The sequence below is a fragment of the Sciurus vulgaris genome, assembly GCF_902686455.1.
Source record: "Sciurus vulgaris genome assembly, chromosome: 5".
In the NCBI taxonomy this organism is placed as follows: Eukaryota; Metazoa; Chordata; class Mammalia; order Rodentia; family Sciuridae; genus Sciurus; species Sciurus vulgaris.
The window spans coordinates 23,823,852-23,851,690 of NC_136465.1; the positions used below are offsets into that span (position 1 = coordinate 23,823,852).

Genomic DNA, 27,839 nt, shown 5'->3' on the forward strand with positions numbered 1-27,839 from the left:
AAAAACATCAGGGAGGAGATTAAAAAATTCTTAGAGGTCAATGAGAAAGATGACACAACATATCAAAATCTCTGGGACACTATGAAAGTGGTACTAAGAGGAAAATTCATTGCATGGAGCACATTCCAGAAAAGAATGAAAAGTCAACAATTAAATGACCTAACATTACAGCTCAAAGCCCTAGAAAAAGAAGAACAGAAAAGCAGCAAAAGTAGAAGACAGGAAATAATTAAAATCAGAGCTGAAATCAATGAAATTGAAACAAAAGAAACTATTCAAAAAATTGACATAACAAAAAGTTGGTTCTTTGAGAAAGTAAACAAAATAGATAAACCCTTAGCCACACTAACAAAGAGAAGGAGAGAGAAGACTCAAATTACTAAAATACATGATGCAAAAGGAAATATCACGACAGACACCACTGAGATACAGAACATAATGAGAAGCTACTTTGAAAATCTGTATTCCAACAAAATAGAAAGTACCGAAGACATTGACAAATTTCTAGAGACATATGCTCCTCCCAAACTGAACCAGGAGGATATACACGATTTAAACAGATCAATATCAAGCAATGAAATAGAAGAAGCCATTAAAAATCTACCATCCAAGAAAAGCCCAGGACCAGACAGATTCTCAGCCAAGTTCTACAAGACCTTCAAAGAAGAACTCATTCCAATACTTCTCAAAGTATTCCAGGAAATAGAAAAGGAGGGTACCCTACCGAACTCATTCTATGAAGCTAATATCACCCTCATACCCAAACCAGGAAAAGACACAACAAGGAAAGAAAATTTTAGACGAATATCCTTGATGAATATAGATGCAAAGATCCTTAACAAAATATTGACAAACCGTATCCAAAAACACATTAAGAAAATTGTGCATCACGATCAATTGGGGTTCATTCCTGGAATGCAAGGATGGTTCAACATTCATAAATCAATAAATGTAATCCATCATGTCAATAGACTTAAGGATAAGAATCATATGGTTATTTCAATTGACGCATAAAAAGCATTTGACAATATACAACACCCCTTCATGCTGAAAACACTAGAAAAAATAGGGATAGCAGGAACATACCTGAACATTGTAAAGGCTATTTATAATAAGCCCATGGCCAACATCATTCTTAATGGAGAAAAACTGAAACCATTCCCTTTAAAAACGGGAACAAGACAGGGATGTCCTCTTTCACCACTTCTATTCAACATTGTCCTCAAAACTCTAGCCAGAGCAATTAGGCAGACTAAAGAAATTAAAGGGATATGAATAGGAAAAGAGGAACTTAAGCTGCCACTATTTGCGAATGACATGATTCTATATTTAGAGGATCCAAAAACCTCCTCCAGAAAACTTCTAGACCTCATCAATGAATTCAGCAAAATAGGAGGCTATAAAATCAACACGCATAAATCTATAGCATTTTTATGCGGAAGCGATGAAACAGCTGAAAGGGAAATGAGGAAAACAACTCCATTTGCAATAGCCTCAAAAAAAATAAAATACTTGGGTATCAATCTAACCAAAGAGGTAAAAGATCTCTACAATGAAAACTACAAAACATTAAAGAAAGAAATTAAGAAAGACCTTAGAAGATGGAAAGATCTCCCATCTTCTTGGATAGGCAGAATTAATATTGTCAAAATGACCATACTACCAAAAGTGCTATACAGATTCAATGCAATTCCAATTAAAATCCCAATGATGTACCTCACAGAAATAGAGCAAGCAATCATGAAATTCATCTGGAAGAATAAGAAACCCAGAATAGCTAAAGCAATCCTTAGCAGGAAGAATGAAACGGGGTATCGCAATACCAGAACTTCAACTATACTACAAAGCAATAGTAACAAAAACGGCATGGTATTGGCACCAAAATAGACAGGTAGATCAATGGTACAGAATAGAGGACACGGACACAAACCCAAATAAATACAATTTTCTCATACTAGACAAAGGGGGCAAAAATATGCAATGGAGAAAAGATAGCCTCTTCAACAAATGGTGCTGGGAAAACTGGAAATCCATATGCAACAGAATGAAACTAAACCCCTATCTCTCACCCTGCACAAAACTCAACTCACAGTGGATCAAGGACCTTGAAATCAGACCAGACACCCTGCATCTTATAGAAGAAAAAGTAGGTCCAAATCTTCACCTTGTTGGCTTAGGATCAGACTTCCTTAACAGGACTCCCATAGCACAAGAAATAAAAGCAAGAATCAATAACTGGGACAGATTCAAACTAAATAGCTTTCTCTCAGTAAAGGAAACTATCAGCAATGGGAAGAAAGAGCCTACAGAGTGGGAGAATGTCTTTGCCACTCATACTTCAGATAGAGCACTAATCTCCAGAATCTATAAAGAACTCAAAAAACTCTACACCAAGAATACAAATAATCTAATCAACAAATGGGCTAAGGAAATGAACAGATACTTCACAGAAGAAGATGTACAAGCAATCAACAGATATATGAAAAAATGTTCAACATCTCTAGTAATAAGAGAAATGCAAATCAAAACTACCCTAAGATTTCATCTCACCCCAATTAGAATGGTGATTATCAAGAATACAAGCAACAATAGGTGTTGGAAAGGATGTGGGGAAAAAGGTACACTCATACATTGCTGGTGGGACTGCAAATTAGTGCAGCCACTCTGGAAAGCAGTGTGGAGATTCCTTAGAAAACTTGGAATGGACCTACCATTTGACCCAGCTATCCTACTCCTCGGCCTATACCCAAAGGACTTAAAATCAGCATACTATAGAGAGACAGCCACATCAACGTTCATAGCTGCTCAATTCACAATAGCCAGACTATGGAACCAACCTAGATGCCCTTCAATTGATGAATGGATAAAGAAACTGTGGTATATATATATACAATGGAATATTACTCAGCTATAAAGAATAATAAAATTATGGCATTTGCAGGCTAATGGATGAAACTGGAGAATATCATGTTAAGTGAGATAAGCCAATCTCAAAAATCCAAAAGAGGAATGATCTCACTGATAAGCGGATGATGACACTTAATGGGGGGTGGGAGGGGGACAAGAATGGAGGAAGGAGGGACTATATAGAGGGAAAAGAGAGGTGGGAGGGGTGGGGAGGAAGGAAAAAAATAACGGAATGAATCAAACATCATTACTCTATGTAAATATATGAATATGCAAATGGTATGCTGTTACTCCATGTACAAACTGAAACAACATGTATCCCATTTGTTTACAATAAAAATAAATTTTAAAAAAAGAGATCAGAATAAAACTGCAGGGGCTGGCTAAGTTCCACTAATTTCTTTTCATTTTCTTTGATTTTTTCTCTTGATCTTCAGTTATCCTTCCTCCAGATCGCTTTCTTAACCCCTTCGTTTTCCTAGTTTGTAGTTTGCTTAGGTCTTGTTTCTGCATATGAATCCTTCCATAAGTTGTACCAAAGTATCATGGGAGCTATTTTTCTTCTTCTTTGGCTTAAGGGCTTTTGGCATTTTCACAGATAATTTATAAAGGTCATCTGATGCCAGGTGTGTCCTCCTCACGACCAGATCCAATGAAGGCCCCATCTCTTCCAATTCAATCCGTGGTGTTCTGCAACTAGATTTCTTTAACAGCAACTTATAGCTTCGAAAGTAAATCTTCCCCTTCAGTACAGTGAAATGCAAAACATACTCTAATCCAGCCAGGTGAATATTTGATACTGTGGGGCCTCGGAAAAGTCAATAAGAAGACTTTTTAGTCTTCTATAGTCTTCAGTTGCATCAAAAGCATCACCAGCAAATATTAACATGGGTTTTGTTCCCTTGGGACATTGACTATTCTGCAATCCCAGCTACAAGGGTGGCTGAGGCAGAAAGATTTCAAGTTCAAGGCCAGCAACTTCATGAGACCTTAATATCTTTGAGAGACACAAACTTCTCAATACCTAATTCAATCATATCCAGCACATGGTAGTCATACATGCGACCTATTACTAGATTATTTGGCCGCTTCTTGTTATGGGAGCCAAACATGAATAAAGAACAATCTGACTTCTTTGAAAAGAATTCCAGTGATGTCTTATCCTCAAATGGTCTTGTAATATTTTTCTTTTCATATAGAGCGCCATACGGTTTTTTCAGTGCATACAGTGAAATAGACCTTCTGAAGTACCCAAAGTCTTGAAGATTCTTCTTATCCAAATGTTTCCCACATCTTTAAGTACTTGTGTCACTGTTGCATTTGCATTTCCCCCTTTAATCAGCATGGCATTTTTAATATTTACACTGAGCTTTGGTCCCCTCTTCTCAAGGAATCTCTTGGCCCTTTTCGTTTTGGGTTTTTTACATAACTCGATCCAAAGTGTCCATGGCTACCACAGCCCCAAACTGGTCAAAAGTGGAAACCCCCGGTTAAGCCAGATGGGTGCATGCACCCCGCTTCATTAACTCTTATGCATTATTTTTTATTACTCTTGTTAATCAGATTACAGATACCTGAAATCATTATAATATATATTTGTATTTATTTGATTATTCCTTCTTGACCCTACTTCATTTGGAAATGAAGCTCCAAAGGGTAGGACTTGGGTTACACATTACAATTTTTTGAGTATTTTTGTGTACTGAACATGACCCAATTTGTAAAGGGACATAGCACACAAAAATTTTTAAAAATTTGTTTTATAAATTTTGTGGCATTTTACCAGTCAGAATGGCAATTATCAAGAATACAAGTAACAATAAATGTTTGCAAGGATGTAGGGAAATATGTCCACTCATACATTGCTGGTGGGACTGCAAATTGGTATAACCACTCTGGAAAGCAGAATGGAGATTCCTCAGAAAACTTGGAATGGAACCACCATCTGACCCAGATATCCCACTCCTCGGCATATACCCAAAAGACTTAAAATCAGCATACTACAGTGACACAACCACATCAATGTTTATAGCAGCTCAGTTCACAATAACTAGGTACACTTCAACAGACGAATGGATGAAGAAAATGTGGTACATATACACAATGGAATATCACTCAGATATAATGAAGAACGAAATTATGGCATTTTTCAGTAAATGGATGGATCTGGAGACTACTGTGCTAAGTGAAATAAACCAATCATAAAGAACGCAGACTGAATATTCTCTCTGATATGTGGATGCTAACACGCAATATGGCATGAAAAGGGAAGAACAGAAATTCAATGGATTAGACAAAGTGGAATGAAGGGAAGGGAGGGGAGATGGGAATAGAATGTATTGGATGTAACTTTCCTGTGTTCATACAAGAATACACAACCAGTGAAACTCCACACCATGTACAACCACAAGAATGGGATCCTAATAAGTTATACTCCATGTATGTATAATATTCAAAATATATTCTATTGTCATGTGTATCTTAAAAGAACCAAAAATATTTTTTAAAAAAATTGTGTGGAGGACTGGGGTTGTGGCTGAGTGGTGGAGTGCTTGCCGAGCACGTGTGAGACACTGGGTTCCCTCATCAGCACCACATACAAAAAATAGTACTTAAAAAAATAAAAATTGTGTCGAGTTTAAAAAAAAAAATAATTCCAAACTTAATTTTCTATCAGAATTCTTCCTATGATTATTGAATATACCTATAGATGTCTATTAACTTAGTATAGGTAGACTTGTGACTCTTTCATTAGATTAAAAAAATAGGGAGATGTTTCTGAGGATTTAAAATCTTTGACAAATCAACTTTTATACTCAAAATATTTGTATGTACATAATTCCATTTCACCACCAGTAAAAGGTCAGATAACAGACTCAAGGTTGTCTGCACTTCTAGCACATCCGATAGTCCTGTAGTCCCATATGAATAATTGGAGAGGAAATGGAAAGTCCACAGGTGTCCTCTCAGAAGATTTATGTTTGAGCCTAGATTTGCCTCAGTCTTATGCATATCACACATACTCTGAGGATTAATTTCCTGTATTATAAAATATAATAATAATCATCTTGTTAATTTACATAAAAGCAGGCACAAATTGTTAGTATTATACAACTACTAATAATTGTACATTTTTTCTGGAGTCTTATACACAAACTGCCTTCAGTTCATGTATATCTTTCCACTTGCAAATATATTCGAAACAGAAGTAGAAACTGTATTATTAAAGAAAATAATAACTAATTAAAATTAAAAACTAATTTCAACCAAGTAGTGATGAGAATATAAAGCAACTGGAACAATTATTCAGTATTGTAGCAAGTGTGAATTTGGTACAACCACTTTTGAAAACTGTTCACAAATGGAACATATGCATATCTTAAGACAAAAATTTCATTTCTAGCTTGGGTGTGGTGGTGCACATCTATAACCCCAACAACTTGGGAGGCTGAGGCAAGAGGATTGAAAGTTTGAGGCCAGCCTCAGCAATTTAGCAAGACCCTGTCTCAAAATTAAAAAAAAAAAGAAAAGAATGTGGCTCAGTGATAAAGTGTCCCTGGGTTCAATCTTGAGTTCAAAAACAAAAACAAAAACAAAAATATTCATCTCTAACTTCTCTAACTATACACTCAACAGAAACTCGTGTATATGTTCACTAAAAAATATGTTGAACACTTACCACAGCTGTATTAAAAATATTAAAAAACTGGAAATAAACTGTCAACAGTACAGTGAACACATAGTAGAATCTTTTCCAATGAGAATGAATCAAGTAAACAATCTACACTAAATACAACAACATCAACAGATCTCAAAAAACACAATTTCAGGCAAAAGGGAGTCAAACACAAAAATTTCAGACCATATAATTCTGAGTATATATATTTTGAAACAAAACTATGGTGTTCAAAGAAAAGATAGTAGTTTTCCTTGAAGGATGTGGTAGAGAAAGATTTCTGGATGCTGTGGTGATCTCCGTCTTTACCCATGTGCTGGCTGCTTCAGTATTTTAGTCAGCTTTTTTCACCACTGTGACCAAAAGACCTGACAGGAACAATTTTAGTGGAGGAAAAGTTTATTTGGATGTCATGGTTTCACAAGTCTTAATTCATAGACAGTAGGCTCCATTGCTCTGGGCCTGAAGTGAGGCAGAACATCTCAGTGGAGGAAAGCAGCTCAGGAGACAGAGGGACAAGATGCATACCATGAAGCCTCGCCCCCAGTGACCCACCTCCTCCAGCCACACCCTACCTGCCTACAGTTATCACCCAGTTATTTCCTGTGTGTGGGGGGGTGGTTAATGAACTGATTAGCTTAAACCCCTCCTAACCCAATCCTTTCTGCTCTCAACTTTCTTGCATTGTCACACACATGAGTTTTAGGGGACAGACACCTCATATCTAAACCATAACAATGAGTATATTCTTTTTGAAAAGCAACTGAGCTGAACAATTATGCTTGGATATTTTTCTGTAGTTATGTTTATATTTCAATAACAAATTTACTAAAAAGAGAAACTATTAAATGGAAGGAAACAATTAAATGAAGAGTACATCAGACTGAGTAAATTGGTTTTCAGGAAAACATAAAAAAGCCTTGATTTGTAACATTTGCCAAATTCTATTATGTAACTTCTCTTACAATGTTTAGCTTGTCAATGATTTAACAATTATCCCATTAAAGTCCTGAATATTTAACAGTCAGCTCTCACTGGAATAAACCAGTTCTAACACACCAAGTAGACAAACTGCTGAGAGAATTAACTCTAGGAATGCCTTGTCTCTTACAGTTAACTAATGCTCTTTGATTTCTAAATATGCTTTCTGCATTATAGTTCTCAAAAGAAAATTATTATCACGAAAGTTTAATTTATAAGAATGTTATACACCTAATAATACTGCATCGAAATATGTAAAGTAAAAATTGGACAAAAGTACAAGAAAAAATGCATATAAATCCATAGTCATAGTGAGACATTTTAATACATCTTTTTCAGTAATTGATAGAAAATCAATAAAAATCAATAGATAATAACAATTGAATAACACTAAATTGAAATGTTACTAATGGCTATGTAGACCCTGCATCCCACTTCTGCATAATGGACATCATTTTAGGAAAGAATGCACCTCAACAAATTTCAACTAATTGGTATCATATGGAGAAAAAAAGGCAGGGGGCCAAAGTCAGCCCACTGTCTTTTGTAAGTAAAATTTTGTTGAAAAAAGTTGTGTTCATTTGTTCACTTATTATCTAGGGTTGCTTTTGTGCTAAAATTAAAAGGATGGAAAATAATCCATAGTTACACTAACTGAAGGAAAACTGGCATGGCTTTATTAACATCAGACAAAATAGACATCAGAGCAAAAAATATTAGGGATAATAAGGGTCATTTTGTAATGAAAAAGGGATTAATTTATCAAAAGGATATAATGATTCTCAAATGTTTATGTACCTAATAATAGAACTTCAAAAACATAAAAGGAAAATGAATATAACTGCAAGGAGAAATAAATACAAAATAATAGTGTATTAGTTTTCTGTTGCTACATAACAAATCACCACAATGTAGCACCTTAAAACACGATCCACTTATTATCTCATAGTTCAGTAGGTGAGAAGTCTGGCAATGCACGGCTGAGTTCTCCGCTTAGGGTTTTTCTAGGCTGAAACCATTTTTGGCCCACATGGTCTCTTCTCTGGAAGCTCTGGAAAGAATGAACTTCCAAGCTCACTCGGGTTGTTGGCAGGGAGGGGCGATTTGTAGTTGTTAGGACTGCTGTTCCTGTATTACTGGCTGTCAGCCGGGGGCCCTTGTAGTTTCTCAAAGGCCACCCCAAATCCTCATCACCAGGCTCTCTCCGGCTTCAAGCACACTGAATTCTTCTCACATTTGGAGCCTGATTTCTTCTTCTGTGACCAAAGAGAATTCTCTCTTTTTAAAAGGCTTAAGTGGTTAGAGCAGATTCCTCTTGGATAATCTCCATTTTTCTATGGAATGTAACATGATCATAAGAGTGCCATTTCTTCATATCATCGGTTCCACCCACACTCAAGGGATGAAAGGATTATACAAAGATGAGGATCATGGAAGTCAGTCTACGATAAGTCTTTCCTCGGACTCTCAATGACTTACAACCATCCCACGTTAAAATACACTTACCTCTATTTCAAGGTCCTCAAAAGTCACATCCCATTCTAGCATCAGTCTCTAAATCCATATTCTCACCGTCAAAATAATTTCACCATCAAAGTCAGGTATGGATGAGGTCATGAGTATAACCTGTTAAGTACAGTTCTTAGGGCACAATTTATCTTTATCTGTTGTAGGTTCGAGAATTAAAGAGGCAAATCATCTGCTCCAGTGCTCCCAATATATGATGGCATGACAAGCAACTAGCCACAGTGGTGTGCACCTGTTATCCTAGCTCTCAGGAGACTGAGATAGAAGTTGGAGGCCAGGACAATACAATGAGACACTGTCTCAAAAATGACTTACATATATTTCATAATTTTCAGATAATTCATAATTTTGAAAACATAGATTGATACAAACACTTGTGTTTTCTCGTTAATATGAATATATCTGGTATTTGTGACTTCAGACCAGAATAGAGTTATAGCCAACTTCAAATGAATTAAACAAGCAGAACTACACATTCCACCAGTGTGACCTGTGAATATAGAACCATCTATTGTTCTTAGCTCATGTCAAGCAAGAGAATACTAAGGCAACCTGTTTCCTAAGGTTACATGTGTACCCTCTTGAAGATGTTTATTCTCTTGAACTTTGACAGTCTGTATTAACACAATGGTTTTACACAGAATATTTTACCAAGAAAGAAGAAAAAAATATTTTTTTTTATTTTATTGTAAACAAATGGGATACATGTTGCCTCTCTGTTTGTGAAAAAAATATTGAGAATAACAAGGAGAGGAAGAAGGCAATCACAGAAAAAGTGATGACAGATTTGAGATAGATCGAAACAGGAAATTAAATGGAAGAGTTGGTCAGAAGAAATGTATATCCCCAGAAATCCCAGAAGGCACATGCTGAGTTTTCCATAGCATCTGGAATGAGGACCCAAGCCATTTTATTTAAATATTGAAAGAAGGCATTTATCTAGTGCCTATTGTATGTATAGGCCTAATACCCAGTGTCAATAATGAGTCTTATTTCTCAATGCCATCCTTTTAATACCTTTTATATTTCAAACATTCTTTTGCTAATCCCTATAAGCTTAAATATCCCTATTAATGTGGTGGATTTCATTTTAGAAAGAAGGTAATGACAAGAGTAGTAGAAAAATTAACCTTTTGGAATTCTATGCTATCTCAATAGCTAAACATACCATTTGCAGACAAAGGAATGAACAATTCTAAGTGTATAGTTTAATAAATTTTGGCAAAGGTAAACTCTTGTGTAACTAAATAAATTCCATTTTCTTTCTTCTCACTTATTTAACATCCTCTCCCACTTAGTTCTAGGCAATCACTAGTCTATTTTCTATTACTATAGATTAGTTTTTTCTAATGTCAAATGAAAGGTTTGGTTCAATTCTACAGTTGTTTCTACTTTCACATAGAACATTTTTGTACTGAAACATAATGTATCAATTGCTCATTCTTGTTTGTTGTTGAGTAGTATTCCATTTTATGGATGTACCACGATTTATCTATTCTCCAGTTGATGAACATATGGGTTATTTCCAGTTATTTGGTTTATTATGAATAAACATGATATGAACATTTATGTGTAAGTCTTCATGTGGACATGTTTTCATTCTTATCTAGTAAATACCTAGGAAAGATATAAGAGGGATGTATGCATAGTGTACATTAAACTTTTTAGGAAATTGCCAAAGTGTTTTTCCAAAGTGGTTATATCAGTTTTCATTTCCACCAGCAGTGTAGGAGAGCTTCTGTTATACCACATTCTCAATAGCCTTTCATTTTAGTCACTTTATAGATTATCATATCTAATGTAATTTGTATTTCCTAATGAATACAGTTGTCTCCATTTGTTCATGGTTTTGTGATTCACAGCTTCAGTTACCCATGCTTAAATGACGTCTGAAGATATTAAATGGAAAATTCCAAAAATAAACAATTCATAAGTTTCTAATTGCATACCTGAGTAGCACGATGAAGTCTCATGCATCTGCTGGGTCCTACTCTGTCCTCCCTGGGATGTGAGTCATCCCTTTGTCCAATGTGTCCACACTGTATATACAACCCACCCATTAGTCACTAAATAGTCACCAGATTGACTCTTGCTGTATGCAGCCCATGTGTTCAAGTAACCTTTATTTTACTTTATAAAGATCCCAAGTCACAGAAGTAGTGATGCTGACAACTTGGATATGCCAAAGGGAAGCCATAAAGTGCTTCCTTTAAGTGAAAAAGTGAAAGGTCTTGACTTAATAAGGAAAAAAAAAATACTCTGCTAGTTGCTAAGGTTTGTAGGAAGAATGAATCTTCTGTGAAATTGTGAAGAAGAAAAGGAAATTCAATATTGTGAACATAATGCATAGTTAAGAAGGAAGAGGCATTAAATTTTGGGTGGAAGAAACACAATATGCATCCTGATAGACAGAATGGTTTGTGCCAGAAAGTATTGAGACTATATGAAGACTTAAGCAAAGGATCCTCTGAAATGCATGACAGTAAGCCATTTGCTACGCAAGTGAAGGATGGTTTCACAGATTCTGTCATAGGTTTGGCCTAAAACATAAAAATAATTGGAGAGCTTACCATCGGGTGGAAAGGGGAATTGGGAGAGTGGATGGAGTGAGTCTGGTTAACAGGCACAAAATTTCAGTTATGTAGGGGAAATAAGTTCTATTGTTCTTTAATACAGTAAGATGACTATAATACTATAAGAGAAGATTTTGAATATTCTCACCACAGCACCCCATAAATATCAACAATTATGTGTGGATTAAAAAATAAGAATTTTTTTAAAAATAATTTTTTACCCTGCAAAAACTGGAAAGGCTGCATCTGCTGATGAAGAAGCTGCTGCCATATTTCTGGCAGCATGGAAGAAGTTGGTTAAGGGGAAAGGATATCATCCCAAACAAGTCTTCAGCTATGACAGTAGGCTGTTCTGGAAGAAGATGCCCAATAGAACCTACTTCATAAGTGGAAAGAAGGTACCAGAGCAGAAATCATGGAAAGGCAGATTAACTCTGGAGCCATGTGACAATGCTGCAGGGCACAAGATAAAGGCAGGCAGAGTTTATAAAGTGAAGAATGCACGTGCTCAAAAAAAAAAAAAAAAAAAAAAAAAAAAAAAAAAAAAAGAAACCAAACAAACCAGAAATTGCCTCCTCATGATGTTCTGGCAACATAACCAGAAAGCATGGGTGACAACCACCTTGTTTATGGAATGGTTTCACCAGTGCTTCATCCCAGAATGAAATAATACTTTGACAAGGAGGGATTGGAGTTTAAAGTCCTATTAGTAACAGATAATGTGCCTGGTCATTCTGAATTTGTTTGATATGAAAATTAAAATGTTGAAGTTGTAATTTTACCTCCAAATACAACCTCAATGCTTCAGTCCCTTGACCGTGGCATTATTGTTAGTCAAGGTCACATACATCCACTTGGGACTTGATCACACTGTATAAGCAATTGGTGCAGAACCTACACCAGACATGATGCAGTGCTGGAAATGATTCACCATTGCTGATGCAACAACATTCATCAAAGCTGCAGTGAACCAACTAAAACCAGATACTGTGAATGTCCGCTGGAAGGACACAGGATATTTATGGCTGAGTAATGTTCCATTGTGTACACACACACACACACACGTGAGATATATATATATATATATATATCTCCATTGAAGGGCACCTACGTCGGTTCCATAGCTTAGCTATTTTGAGTTGAGCTACTATAAACATTGATATGGCTGGTCACTGTAGTATGCTGATTTTAAGTCCTGTGGGTATAAACCGAGGAGTGGATAACCAGGTCAAATGATGGTTGCATTCCTAGTTTTTTGAGGAATCTCCACACTGCTTTCCAGAGTGGTTGCACCAATTTGCAGTCCCACCAGCGATGTATGAGTGTACCCTTTTCCCCACATCCTCACCAACGTTTATTGTTACTTGGATTCTTGATTGTTGCCATTCTGACCGGAGTGAGGTGAAATCTCAGTGTAGTTTCAGTTTCCATTTCTCTAACCACTAGAGCTGTTGAACATTTTTCTATATATTTGTTGACTGATTGCATTTCTTTTTCTGTGAAGTATCTGTTCAGTTCCTTAGCCCATTTATTGATTGGGTTACTTGTTTGTTTGGTGTTAAGTTCTTTGAATTCTCTATATATCCTGGAGATTAATGCTCTATCTGAGGTGCAGGTGGCAAAGATTTTCTACCATTCTGTAGGTTCTCTCTTCACATTCTTGATTGTTTCCTTTGCTGTGAAGAAGCTTTTTAGTTGGATACTGTCCAATTTATTGATTCTTGATTTACTTCTTTTGCTTTAGGAGTCCTGTTGAAGATGCCCAAGTGTTTTGAATTGTATAAACATTAAAGGACAAAATTATGAAATATTATCCCTGGACAGAATGTAGCATCTGAACACCCAAGGATTTCTTCAGCAATACTTTGGTAAGTTAGAGAGACAGCTTCTAAATACAATGCTCTTCAAAAGTTTTTGGCAAAAAAGCTTCAACTACTGAGGAACCCAGTTGACATCTACTACTAACATCCCACCATTGACTTCATCATGGCTCAAGGAGCCAGGGTCACCAGAAGCAGATGATCCTTCTGACATACTGTCAAAAATGCTACTATTGCTACTATTCATGCTGTTGCAATGAATGTTTTGCTTTGCTTTACCTCATCACATAACCATTGTATCATTTCATATCACCACAAGAATAGGTGTGAGAATAGTGTAATAAGAGAAAACACATTCATATAACTTTTATTATATTGTTATTTTCTTATTAGTTATTATGTCTAATTTATAAACTAAATTTTATCATAGGTAAGTATTATAGGAAAAACTAGTGTTCAGTACGATCTGTGGTTTCAGGTATCCCTTGGGGGGTCTTGTGACAGAACACCTGAGACAATATAGAAGGATTATATATATATTTACACACACACACACACACACATACACACATACTTTGGCTGACATTTTCAGAGGTTTCAGTCCATGGTCTGTTGGCTCTATTGCTTTTGGGCCTCCAGTTGAGTTCATACATCATGGCAGGGAGTGCATGATGGGCAGAAAGCAAAGAGAGAGAGAAAGGGAAGGGGCTGTGGTCCCCGTACCTTCAAGGGCATGCCCTCAATCCCCAACTTCCTTCCACTGAGTCCACCAACTCCCAATAGTGCCACAGACTGCTGACTAAATCATTAGCAAATGGGCCTTGGGGGGACATTTAATATCCAAGTCATAACAAGGAAGGACTACTGTTTTCGACTATTGTAGTGAGTATCTTTCCATGAGCTTGACATTCATTCGTCTTCTTAAGTATGTTTCCAAATATTTTGTCCATTTTCAAACTGGGTTGTCTTATTGTTGAGTTATATGTGTTGTTTATATATTATATGTAAGATTTTTGTCATATTTTACAAACATCACCTAGTCTGTGGCTTGACTTCTTTATTTTTTAAATAGTATTTTTTGAAAAGTTTGTAATTTTGATGAAGTCAATTTTTTTTTCTTTTGTAGTTTGACCTTTTTAACCCATGATTAGGGAACTTTTCCCAAACCTCAGATTACCAAGATTTCACCTATGTTTTCTTGTAAATAACATTGTATCTTGGTTCACAAACAGGGTATATATATATATATGCCCATGTAAGTTTTCTTTAATTACTCTCACCAATATCTTATAATCTTCAGTGTACAAGTTCTACACAAATTTTTCAAATTTATGCCTTTTTTGTATTTTTGATGCTATTATAAATGATATCTTCAAATTTTGTTTTATTCTTGAATACAGAAATCAATGCTTCACACTGACTTTGTATCCTGCAATCATGTTAATGTTTTTGTTCTTGCAGCATTTGTGTAGATTCCTTAGCATTTTCTACATGTTATGACTACTATGTCCTTTGTGAAGTTTTTCTTTCTTTTCAATCTGTTTGCACTGATGTTATTATTATTTTTCTTTTTTTGCATTACTGCAAAGGCTAGAATCTCTGGTACAAAGTGTAATGTAAGTGGTGTAAGCAGATATCCTTGTTCTTTTTCGGTTTGGGGAGAAAACTTTGTTTTTGTCATTAAGCATGCCAGATGTAGGTTTGTTTGCTTTTTAGGTGACCTTTGTCAGATTGATGTGTTTCCTTTCTATTCCCAGTCTGCAGAGATTTTTATGGGAAATGGATATTGGATCAAAAAATTTTTTTTCTGCACCAATAGAGAGGATCATGGGCTTTTTCTTTTTTAATCTAATATAATGAATTATAATGATTTTTTTGAATGTTAAACCAATCTTGCATTCCTGGTATATATTCTACTTGGTTATCATGCATTGTTCTTTTTATGTATTTTTGGGTTCAACTTGCTAAAATTTTGTTAAGAATTTTTTCATCAATGTTCATGAGGTTGGATGAGTCTATAGTTCTCTTGAATTATAATCCCCCTTTTTTTCCTGAGTTTGGGAATAGATAAGGTCATGCTCTCAGAATGGAGGGAAAATGTTCCCTGCAGTCCTATATTTTGGAACAGCTTGTATAAAATTGGTACTATTTCTTTCAAAATCACTCAGTACAATTCATCATTGAAGCCATCTGGGCCCAAAGATACCTTTGTTAGAAGACTTTAAACTTCTATTTCATAGTTTGATATAAGGCTATTCAGATTTTCTATCTTTTGGGTAAGCTCCCCCCAGATTCATGTTGAAGCTTTCATCCCCCAGTTTGGCTCTCTGGGAGAGAAGGGGCTTCTAAGGAAGTAATCAAAGTTAAATGACATCTTAAGAGTGGGGTCCTGATCCTACAGGATCAGTGTCATTATGAGAGACAGCAGAAAGCGTACCTCTCCTCCCACGCACCATGCAGTGAGAAGGTGGCCATCTACAAGCCAGGAAGAGAATCCTCCATGGAAATCAAATCAGCCAGAAAGTTAATGTTAGATTCTACCCACTAGAACAATGAGAAAATGGATTTTTATGGTTCAGTTACTCAGTCTATGATCTTTGTTATGGTAGCTGATCACAGGTAGTTTTTGGCTTAGAAAAAATACACTTTAACTAGACTTTCAAATATATTGGCATAAATTATTCACATTTTCTTATTACCCATTTACTGTCTCTCAGATCTGTAGTGACGAACTCTCTCCCATTCCTGATGTTTCTAATTATGTCTTATGTCTGTCCTCCCTACTCTCCCTGTGGTACTGGGGAGTAAATCCAGGGTCTTGCACATGCTAGGCAAGCACTCTACAACTAAGCTATATCCCAGTCCTTTTTTTTTTATCTTATTTTGAGGTAGGTTCTACCTGAGTTGCTAAGGTTGTTCTTGAACGTGTGATCCTCCTGCCTCAGTCTCCCAAGTAGCTGGGATTATAGGTGTGCGCCACAGCCCCGTCTCTTAAGTATTTTTCAGTCACGTTGGACAGTTGTCTGTTTTATTGATGATCTGAAAGAACAAGCTCTTGGCTTGTCTAACTCACGCTTTATTGGTTCTTGTGACTTAAAAACATCATCTCCTCTTTTTTATCTATTTCGATTGTGTTTTCTTTCACATTTTAAGATAGAAGCCCACGTTTTTGAAATTTTTTATAATATTGTGTTTAATGTAAGAAATTTCACTGATCTCTGCTTTAGACACATCTCATAAATTTGAATCATATTTTAACTCATTTCAAAATATTTTCTAATTTTGGTGTGATTATTCATTTGATGCATAACTCCTTTAGAAATATATTTGATTTTCACATACTTGGGGATTTTTAAACTTCATCATGGTCAGAAAACATACTTTGCATGACTTGAATGATTTAAAATTTCTTAGTACATTTTTTAGGCTCAAAACATGATCTATCTTGGTAAATGTACTCTGTGGATTCTGGCTGCTTCAACTCTAACTAAGCTCTAACTTTGTATTACTGTTTTGGGGAAACCTCTGGCTTTTTATGATCAGTCTCTCCTGGTTCTATCATTCTTCAGTTTTTCTTTCCCTACAATATTTTCAAGTTTGTTGATCATTTTTTAAACACAGGCATAGCTGTTTTACAGTATGTCCAGTATCTAAAGCCTGTGCAGATCCTGGTCCTGTGCTCTCCCACTCAGGGAAACTGACGTGTGTCTGACCTTAATGTGAGTGACTTAATTTCATGTTATACCTCAATGTCCTTGCCTGCTAAATGGAGATAATACAATTATCCTCATAACCCTTTATTAGCTCTAATATTCTATGAATCTAAAATGTTTCCACAGCTTACAATAATACCTATAATAGACTTTCCTCAACAATAATACTGTTGCCCACTGACACAACCTTTCCATAACAACACTCCACAGTCACTCACTACCAACTGACTACAGAGGAAACAAATCCCACTTGTCATTCCTATTCCTGTAAGTATGACATCTTTTGAAATATGGGTACAAGAGCTTTTTCTATTGTTAAACCACTATTTGCTTTTCTAGTAGTTGGAATAGTTTAAGAATTAACAAATAATCCTCCCCCCAAAACCATTCCCACCTTTCAGGACTATAGAGAATTAAAGTGCAGAATTCAAATATTCTTGCATTAAAAAAAAGTGTGTGCGTGGGAATTATCAGGTATGAAACCAAATAATTATTCTCAGCTCTGTGTAAAAGCATCTTATTGAGAATACTAACAAAAGACAATCAACAGTATACTTCAGGTAGATAATAAAAATTTAATAGTAATATAAAATAAACATACAAAAATTAACTGTTTACTTTTGGATGTTAGAAATAATATACATAATAAATTTGACATAGTATGAGTGCTGCAAGATAAGATTTTATTTTTTGAATTATAGATCATGCCAATTGGGCTGCTTTGTACTCAGTGGTTCAGAAGTTCTGCTTCTATTACTAAAAACGTCTGGACTGTAGCCATCACTAATACCATGATGTAATACTTGGCATATTGTACCTGAAGCCATGTGACCTTAATCTTAATGACCTAACTCCTCTCACAATGTAAAGAAGTAAAGAGGCAAAAAGTTCCCCATACTAGTTACCAAAACAATCACAATGTTAAAAAAAAAAGATTCCTTTCTCCTTTTTTTCATCTCTTATTGCTATTGAAGTACATGCATGGAAGAAGTTAAAAACCAAAGGGCAACTTTATAATATATGCTAGGTCATTCATAGTCTTGTTTTTAGAAATAATATTCCTGCTTCTAGTCCCTAAAGAGAAACAAAAGTAATTAACCAACTTTTTAAATATCAGGAAATATAATTTTACTATTTTTTCATAATCAAGCTTTTCAGTGATTTCTAGGACTGTTTCCACTGAGCTAGTTCAGGAGACACAATGGTTGAAAAATGGCTTAAGAATATCAACTTCAAGGCTAAAAATATCACTTGAAAATGTAAAGATTTAAATAGAGCCCTTGACAAGTTACTTAATGCAGCATTGCTGGTCAGGATGAAAACAAGCCTTAAACAGAAAGAAAGGTCATGCTTAAATACTTAAACAAAAAACCTCAGGTAGGTCTTTTGTGACATTGGAAATTTTTCAATTTAAAGACATTTGCTGAAAGTCAAAGTTCTTACTGCATGGTAAATCTTAAAAACCACCAAGTCCAGTTCTAGATCCTTGCTTTGGCTGGATGATTTAATCAAGTATACATTCTATAGATTTTGACTACAGAATTCAAACAAAACAAAACAAAATATATAATGCTAGGATCTTAACTGAAAAATTGCATGTTTCTCTGTCTTTTTCATGCACTAAGCATGCCCATCTTAAAACTGGTATTTCTTATAAATAACCTTTGTATTTCCCACTGAAGCTTGTTATTCTGCTGAGCCAAATTCAAATGCTTTGATACACTTGAAGATTGAAGAATGTCCTGAGGATTATTCATCATTATCTATAGAAAAAAGGAAAAACAATTAATCCACTTCATTTAAAATCAAGCTGTGTCTACTCAGTACAACAATATCAACAAATTCCCACATTCATTCTTTTGCACACTAAAAGAAGAGATTTAATGCAGGTTTTTCTTCTTCTTCTTTTTTTTTTTTTTTTTTTTTTTGCAGTCCTGGGGACTGAATGCAGGGTCTGATGTGCTAGGCAAGTGCTGTACCACATACCCAGCCCTTAATGCATTTTAAATGTAATTTGTATTGTAATAGCACATACTCACTGTAAAATATTGAAACAATATATCAGAGAACAAAGTGGGGAAGCAAAAATCATCAGAGAAAAGACAATCAATGTTAAGAACTATACATAAATTTTCCAAGATTGCTTTCCTAGGATATTGCTTTACACAAATGTCTCTCACTCTTTTTTTTTTTTTTTTTGTGGTGCTGGGGATTGAACCCAGGGCCTTGTGCTTGCAAGGCAAGCACTCTACCAACTGAGCTATATCCCCAGCCTTACAAATGTCTTTTTAAAAAATCATACCAAAATGTAGTTTTGAGACATGAGTTTTTGTACTTACAATATATAATTCGTGGAAAGATAGATAAATAAGTGCAAGCAAAATGATAAAGATTATAAAAGTGTTAATGGTAGAATCTAGGCGGTGGGCATACAGATAATCATTATAAAGTTCTTTTAACTTTTCCACATGATAAAATTAAAAATTTTTTTGTTTTAATTAGTTATACATAAAAAATTTGAATAAAATGAATAAAGTATTGTAAAAGAATAAGTCAATGAGCCATACACAGTGGCAAATGCCTGTAATTCCAGCTATTCACAGGGCTGAGGCAGGAGGATAGGAAGTTTGAGGCTAGCTGTGGCAACTTAAGTGAGACCCTGTCTTGAAAAACAAAAAAGGGCTGGGGATATAGCTCAGTGGTAAGTGTTGTACCCAGTACCAGAAAATAAATAAATAAATTATGGATATATTCCACATCGATTTTTATGTCCGCATAATATTATTTTATGAATATGGCATAATGACCATTCATATTCATATGTGTTTTGGTTATCTTCGACTTTTCTTTATTCTCTAAAGCAAGATTGAATGAATTAAACAGATTTCTTAATGTAATCTTTCAAAACAAGCATTATCTCTTACATTCTGGAAAGAGTGATATTCATTAAAGTTCAAGTGTCATGTCATATCACTGCATAGCTTAAAACCCTTTGCTAGCTCCTTACTGCCTCAGAATAGAATGAATCCATACTTCTTTCTTTCTTTTTTTTTTTTAATTTTTTTTTAGTTGTTGATGGACCTTTATTTTATTTATTTTTATGTGGTGCCGAGGATCAAACCCAGGGCATCACACATGCCAGGCAACCGCTCTTCCACTGAGCTACGACTCCAGCCCGAATCCATACTACTTAAGGAGGACTGCAAAGCTTTTCACCACTCTAGTCTTAACATTTAGTCTCCATCTTCCCCAATTGCCCCCATAATTTACTCTTTAGTAACATTGAATTGCTTACAGTTCCCCTACAACATTTTATATCCCTGTATGTATAAGTACTAATACTGAATTCATGTCAAATTTTCATTCCTCTTTGAAAATTCAACTCTAATGTCTTCTCCCTAGGAAGACCTACCCTGCCATCATTATATTTCTTCCAATGGCTGGATCATTGTTTTATGCAAGTTATATACATTTAAAAATTTTCTAATGTTTTTTACCACTCTGTATAGTTTACCCACTTTTACAATTATAAAACATTTAGAATCATCAGAAAATTAATCAAAACACATATACTTGGTACCTAGAATTAATAAGTTATCTTTGACTCTCTTAGTTTAGGCTATTTAAGGAGAAACAGAGAGTACCATTTTCTAACCTTATTGCCTTCTCTTCTTCCCCAGGAGCACTTTCAGTATCCTGAAATTAGTGTATATTCTTCCTTCTCATATCTTTCATTTTTATTAAATACATTCACAAGTAAATAAAATTGTTTTAAAGCATTATATAAATGGTATCACATGTTACTTATTCAACTTATTGTGTTTATGGGTATATTCTTATGGAAAGCTGGAAATCTGATTTAATAATTTTAACTGCTGTATAGGATTTCATTACATAAACACAGCATAGTGTTCCATCCAAAATGAATGTGGAGAGAAGGTATGTGTTTCCTTTTAAGAATCTATAAGCTTGCACCAGATATGGTGGTGCAGGTCTAATCTCAACAGCTTGGGAGACTGAGGCAGGAGGATCACTAGTTCAAAGCCAGACAGCCTCAGCAACTTAGTGAGACCTTGTCTCAAAATAAAAAAATGGAAGGGCTGGGGATGTGGCTCAGTGCTTAAAAGCCCCTAGATTCAATCCCTAATACCAAAAAATAAAAATAAAAAAATAAAATAAAATCTGTAAGCTTAGGATGCTAATGCTAATACTCAGTGTAAGGACTTATGCTCCCGGTCACTCTACCACTGGCCACGGTTATACTCCTCCCCTTGTGAAGGAGCTTACTAGGAAATATTTTAAACAGTTTACAAATTTTATTAGCTCTATCAATAGCAACAGTTATTGATGCTTACCAAACCTGCACTGTAACAGGATCAGGGGAATTAAATATGAAGCTGTTTTCTCAGAACTCCGGTAATTTCCAGAGAAATAAAAGAGAAATGTATTTGGACAACCTTCTTTTTACTATATTCCTTAATGACTTGATACCACTTTTGAGTGAGCTGGATAAGATTTTGCCACCTCCTCCCTTCTCTCCCTACCTACACACCCAACACAAGAGAATAAAATTGTGTAGGCACCACATGTAGGTGACATTGTTTTATCCTTATTGCCTAAATATGAACTAAAAGACAACGATCTCTAAGCAGCTAGATATGGGGTCTTAACACCTCCAATGAGAAAATAAGTTGGTATAACAATTAACTTTCTGATAATTAACATGCAAAAGAGCAAGTTTACTTATTCATATAATGCAATATACATTTTTAAAAATATTTTTTTAGCTGCCAATGGACCTTTATCTTATTTATTTATATGTGGTGCTGAGAATTGAACCGAGTGCCTCACACATGCTTGGTAAGCACTCTGCCCCTGAGCCACAACCCCAGCCCTGCAATATACATTTTACACCAGTTTACTTAGTGGCTACATAGGTATGTTATAACATTTTATGGTCTATACTAAGATTTTTTTAAAAAGGTTGCCAGGGTGTGTGTGTATTTAAAGGTAGCCATTTGGTTTTTGTAATTTTACTTCCCCCATCCCCAGGCTAAAGAAATTATGCCAGGTCCTGTGATACAGAACACCAGGGTTCTGGTTTTCTTTGCATTTGTGTGCTAGAGAAGATCTGATATTGCTGCTGCTGTTTCTTCTTCTTCTTTTTTTTACTTTAAATCATCTGTTTTCTTATTTGTTCTTTTTAGTTTACATAACAGAATATATTTTAACATATTAGTACAAACATGGAGTACATCATATTTTAATTAGGATCCCAGTTTTGTGGTCTGATATTGCTTCTTGAGGCCTGATTCTTGCCTTCTTCAGGGCAAATGATTTATGTAGGCATGCATCCTTTTGAAGCCACTCAGCTGTCTAGAGAGGGTGTCAATTTTTCCTTGTGGCTCAGCTGATTGTTATAGCTCTCCACTTGAGGAGGCAAAGTAAAATAAAAGCTCTTCAGATACTTGTCAGGATGAAATGAAGCCAAGCATATTGCTGCTGATTACTGTGAAAAGCTCTGTTACAACAGTACTTATGATGAAGTGTTTGAAGGATGAACAGTCTATATATGAACAGAACTGGTTTGATACTCCACACAGATTTGCTTAAATGGCATCATTCTCTGGCCTCATGGTATCAAATTATACCATGAACATATTACAAGAAATTCCATGACATCCAAATATACAAATTATTGAGAATATTTTTCATTTAATTATAGCACTATTTTAGGGGTCCAAGATCTCAAAAAAATTAGGAATCTATAAGTTCCTGATAATGTTTAAATTTTAGATTATCATTTTGATGACAAAATAATGTTTTAATATTTGGAAAAATAAAACATCTGTTTTATAGTTATAATTCACAACTGACAGAATTTTCAAAGACTAACAGTTGAGTATGCACTGCTGTCTATGGACCTTTGGATTCTTGTGCCTGGAAAATCCCTTTCTCCTTAGAGGAAGCCATGTGTTACTCTAATTTGAGGAACATCATACGATAGTTCCCTGTTTTTAAGAATCATGGGGTTTTCAAGATGGCGGCCTAAGGGTGGCTGCATTTCATGTTGCTCCAGGACTCAGGATTCAAAAGAGGAGATATTGAGACGCTTGGGACCAACTCAAAGCAGCCGGGTGACTCTCACCCCCTGGGGGGGCATCCCGGATGGGACGGGGGTCCCAGAACGCAGGAAACTTTGTGAAGTAGAACTGCCGGCGAGACGCCCCTCCCCCCGCTGGAGCAGTGAACTCGGACAGCTGGGAGCGCCGTAAAGGAGGCCGCTCGGCACAGCACTGGGACTCGGAGCAGCCACTGGGGCTCCGGCGGCTGCCCAGGGGAAGAGTGGCGAGGAGAACTGTGTGGACTCAGGACACCGGGGCCTGCCCTGAGGAGGAGGAGAGGAGCGTGGCCACTTGGATTCGGAGAGACTGCACCAGAGCTACAGGCGGTTGCCAGAGGAGAAGCTGCGCGGCGAGCTGTTTGGAATCAGAACGACGCTTCTGAACACCAGGGCCTGCCCTGAGGACGAGGAGGAAGAGGAGCGGCCGCTTGGATTCGGGTGACTACACCAGAGCTACAGGCGGTTGCCAGAGAAGGGGCTGCGTGGCGAGCTGTTTGGACTCTGACCACTTCTGAACCCCGGGGCCTGCCCGGAGGAGTAGGAGAAGGAGGAAGAGGAGCGCGGCGGGTCCTTTGGACTCGCAGTGACTGCATTAGCGCTCCAGGCGGCTGCTCAGAGGAGAAGGCGAGTGGTGAGTTGTTTGGTCTTAAAGTGACAGCTCCTGAACACAGGGGGGCTGCCTGGAGGAGAAGCGTGGTGGGACGCTTGGTCTTGAGTGGCCGCACCTGAGCTCCGGGAGGTGCCCAGAGGACCCGTGCAGCGGGTCACGTGGATTCAGAGCCACTCAGAGGGACTGCTCCTGAACACCCGGGGGGTTATCTGGAGAAGGAGGAGGAACGGGGAGGGTCACTTCGACTCGGAGTGATTGATTGCCCCGGGCTACGGGTGGTTGGTGGGAGGAGGAGGCACGAAGTGAGTTTCTTGGACTCCTAGTGACCGCACCGGCATACTGGGCGGCTGTCTGGAGGAAGAGGCCTGTGGCGGGTCTCTGGGACTCAGAGCGATTGTTCGGGGCCACAGGTGGCTGCTCAGAGGAGGGGCCACGCAGCCAGGCGATTAGGTGCAGAGCAGAGTCCCAGGATCTAGGAGGCTTCTGGGTGGAAGAGCCGCACAGAGACAGGCTTAGGGCGGAGCGAAGGTTCCAGGCCTGTGGGCAAATTCTCTGAGGAGGGGCAGCCTAAGGAGATTCATCTGCGAAGGGTGAGGCTCCCAGGCCCAGGAGGTAGGGCCGGGCCCCTGGAAACTTTGCAGAGGAAGGCAGCCCAGCCCAGGCAGTAGCTGTAAATTGAGGGGAACCTCTAGGAGGAAACTGACCAGCGAGACCTCCCCACTGGGTGAGTCTTCCCTGCCTGGTGAGGTTTCCCCACAAGGACGGTAAAACCAGAGACACAGGCCCAAACAGGCCTTGCCTCAGCCCACAGCCTAGGTCCCCTTTGGATGACCATTGGTCAACAAGTGGAGGCACCTCTGCCCACTAGCAGGGATTATACCCCACCTGAAGGCCACCACTCCTAGAGAGGCAGCTTCCTTGTGGAGCACCGCATTATCAACTTCCTCCAAGACTTCAGCCTACTGAAGGGTAAGAGGGGATATATATAGAAATCTTCAGGGACATTGTAAATCAACAGAGGAAATCTGCACTATCTCAGCGGTCCACTGATACCTGAACAATATGAGAAAACAAGGAAAGAAAATGCTGCAAACAAATCTAGATGTTACATCAATAAAACCCAATGACAGCATGGCAGAAGAAATGACAGAAAAGGAGTTCAGAATGTACATAATTAAAATGATCAGAGAAGCAAACGATGAGATGAAAGAGCAAATGCAAGCATTGAATGATCGCACCAATCGACAATTAAAAGAGCAAATACAGGAAGCAAAAGAGCATTTCAATAAAGAGTTAGAGATATTGAAAAAAAACCAAACAGAAATCCTTGACATGAAGGAAACAATAAACCAAATTAAGAACTCCATAGAAAGCATATCCAATAGGATAGAACACCTGGAAGACAGAACCTCAGACATTGAAGACAAAATATTTAACCTTGAAAACAAAGTTGAACAAACAGAGAAAATGGTAAGGAATCATGAACAGAATCTACAAGAACTATGGGATATCATGAAAAGGCCAAATTTAAGAATTACTGGGATTGAGGAAGGTCTAGAGAAACAAGCCAAAGGAATGAACAACCTATTCAATGAAATAATATCAGAAAATTTCCCAAATCTGAAGAATGAAATGGAAAATCAAGTTCAAGAGGCTTATAGGACTCCAAATACACAAAATTACAACAGACCCACACCAAGGCACATTATAATGAAAATACCTAACATACAAAATAAGGACAGAATTTTAAAGGCTGTGAGAGAAAAGAACCAAATTACATTCAGGGGGAAACCAATACGCATATCAGCAGATTTTTCAATCCAGACCCTAAAAGCTAGAAGGGCCTGGAACAACATTTTTCAAGCCCTGAAAGAAAATGGATGCCAACCAAGAATCTTATACCCAGCAAAACTTACCTTCAAATTTGACGATGAAATAAAATCCTTCCATGATAAACAAAAGCTAAAAGAATTTACAAAAAGAAAGCCAGCATTACAGAACATTCTCAACAAAATATTCCATGAGGAAGAGATGAAAAACAAAGAAGCAAATCAGCAAAGGGAGGAATTATACTAAAGGAATTGTCAAATAAAGGAGGAAACAAGTTGTGTCAAACAAATAAACAAAATTTTAAAAATGAACCAAATGACTGGGAAACCAAATCATTTCTCTATAATAACCCTGAATGTTAATGGCCTGAATTCATCAATCAAAAGACATAGACTGGCAGACTGGATTAAAAAGAAAGATCCAACAATATGTTGCCTGCAAGAGACTCACCTCATAGAAAAAGATACCCATAGATTAAAGGTGAAAGGATGGGGAAAAACATACCATGCACATGGACTCAGCAAAAAAGCTGGAGTATCCATCCTCATTTCCGATAATGTGGACTTCAAGCCAAAGTTAGTCAGAAGGGATAAAGAAGGTCATTTCATACTGCTTAAGGGAAGCATAAATCAGCAAGATATAACAATCATAAACATCTATGCCCCAAACAGTGGCTCATCTATGTATGTCAAACAAATCCTTCTCAATTTCAGAAACCAAATAGACCACAACACAATAATACTAGGTGATTTTAACAAGCCGCTCTCACCACTGGACAGATCTTCCAGACAAAAATTGAACAAAGAAACCATAGATCTCAATAACACAATCAATAATTTAGACTTAACGGACATTTATAGAATATACCATCCAACCAAGAGTGAATACACTTTCTTCTCAGCAGCACATGGATCCTTCTCTAAAATAGACCATATATTATGCCACAAAGCTAATGTTAGCAAATACAAGAAGATAGAGACACTACCATGTATTCTATCAGATCATAATGGATTGAAGTTAGAAATAAATGAAAGAGTAAAACACAGAAACTATTCCAACATCTGGAGATTAAACAATATGCTATTATATGATGAATGGATAACAGAAGATATTAGGAAGGAAATTAAAAAATTCTTAGAGGTAAATGAGAACAAAGAAACATCATATCAAAATCTCTGGGACACTATGAAAGCAGTACTTAGAGGGAAATTTATTTCATGGAGCGCATTTAATAAAAGAAGTAAAACTCAACAAATAAACAACCTAACGCTACAGCTCAAAGCCCTAGAAAAAGAAGAACAGAACAGCACCAAAAGTAGTAGAAGACAGGAAATAGTTAAACTCAGAGCTGAAATCAATGAAATTGAAACAAAAGAAACAATACAAAAAATTGACAAAATAAATAGTTGGTTCTTTGAAAAAATAAACAAAATTGATAAACCTTTAGCCACACTAACAAAGAGAAGACGAGAGAAAACCCAAATCACTAAAATTCGGAATGAACAAGGAAATATCACAACAGACAGGATTGAAATACAAAACATAATTAGAAGCTATTTTGAAAATCTATACTCCAACAAAATAGAAAATTTCGAAGACATCAACAGGTTTCTAGAGACATATGAATTGCCTAAACTGAATGAGGAGGACATAAACAATTTAAATAGACCAATTTCAAGTACTGAAATAGAAGAAGTCATCAAAAGCCTACCAACAAAGAAAAGTCCGGGACCAGATGGGTTCTCAGCCGAGTTCTACAAAACCTTTAAGGAAGAGCTCATTCCAATACTTCTCAAAGTATTCCATAAAATAGAAGAGGAGGGAACCCTCCCAAACTCATTCTATGAAGCCAATATCCACTGATACCTAAACCAGACAGAGACTCAACAAGGAAAGAAAATTTCAGACCAATATCCTTAATGAACATCGACGCAAAAATTCTCAACAAAATTTTAGCAAATCGCATACAAAAACATATTAAAAAGATAGTGCACCACGATCAAGTGGGTTTCATCCCAGGGATGCAAAGTTGGTTCAACATCAGGAAATCAATAAACGTAATTCACCATATTAATAGA

General features: G+C 36.7%; 1 protein-coding gene and 1 pseudogene across 2 annotated transcripts in view; both read right to left on the reverse strand.

Moving 5' to 3' along the window:
• Positions 1–3,300: 3,300 nt before the first annotated feature.
• LOC306662819 (ribosome production factor 2 homolog) lies at positions 3,301–4,355 on the reverse strand (annotated as a pseudogene). The gene is made up of 3 exons (XR_013766647.1): positions 4,196–4,355; positions 3,897–4,133; positions 3,301–3,826 (listed from the first exon to the last, which is right to left on the reverse strand). The product of XR_013766647.1 is annotated as a ribosome production factor 2 homolog (transcript).
• Positions 4,356–17,752: 13,397 nt separating this feature from the next.
• NEK1 (NIMA related kinase 1) overlaps positions 17,753–27,839 on the reverse strand; it is a 240,752-nt gene continuing 230,665 nt past the window's right edge. Inside the window, 1 exon segment of the mRNA XM_079142970.1 lies at positions 17,753–18,960. Coding sequence (XP_078999096.1) covers positions 18,947–18,960 — 14 coding nt within the window. The 3' untranslated portion in view covers positions 17,753–18,946.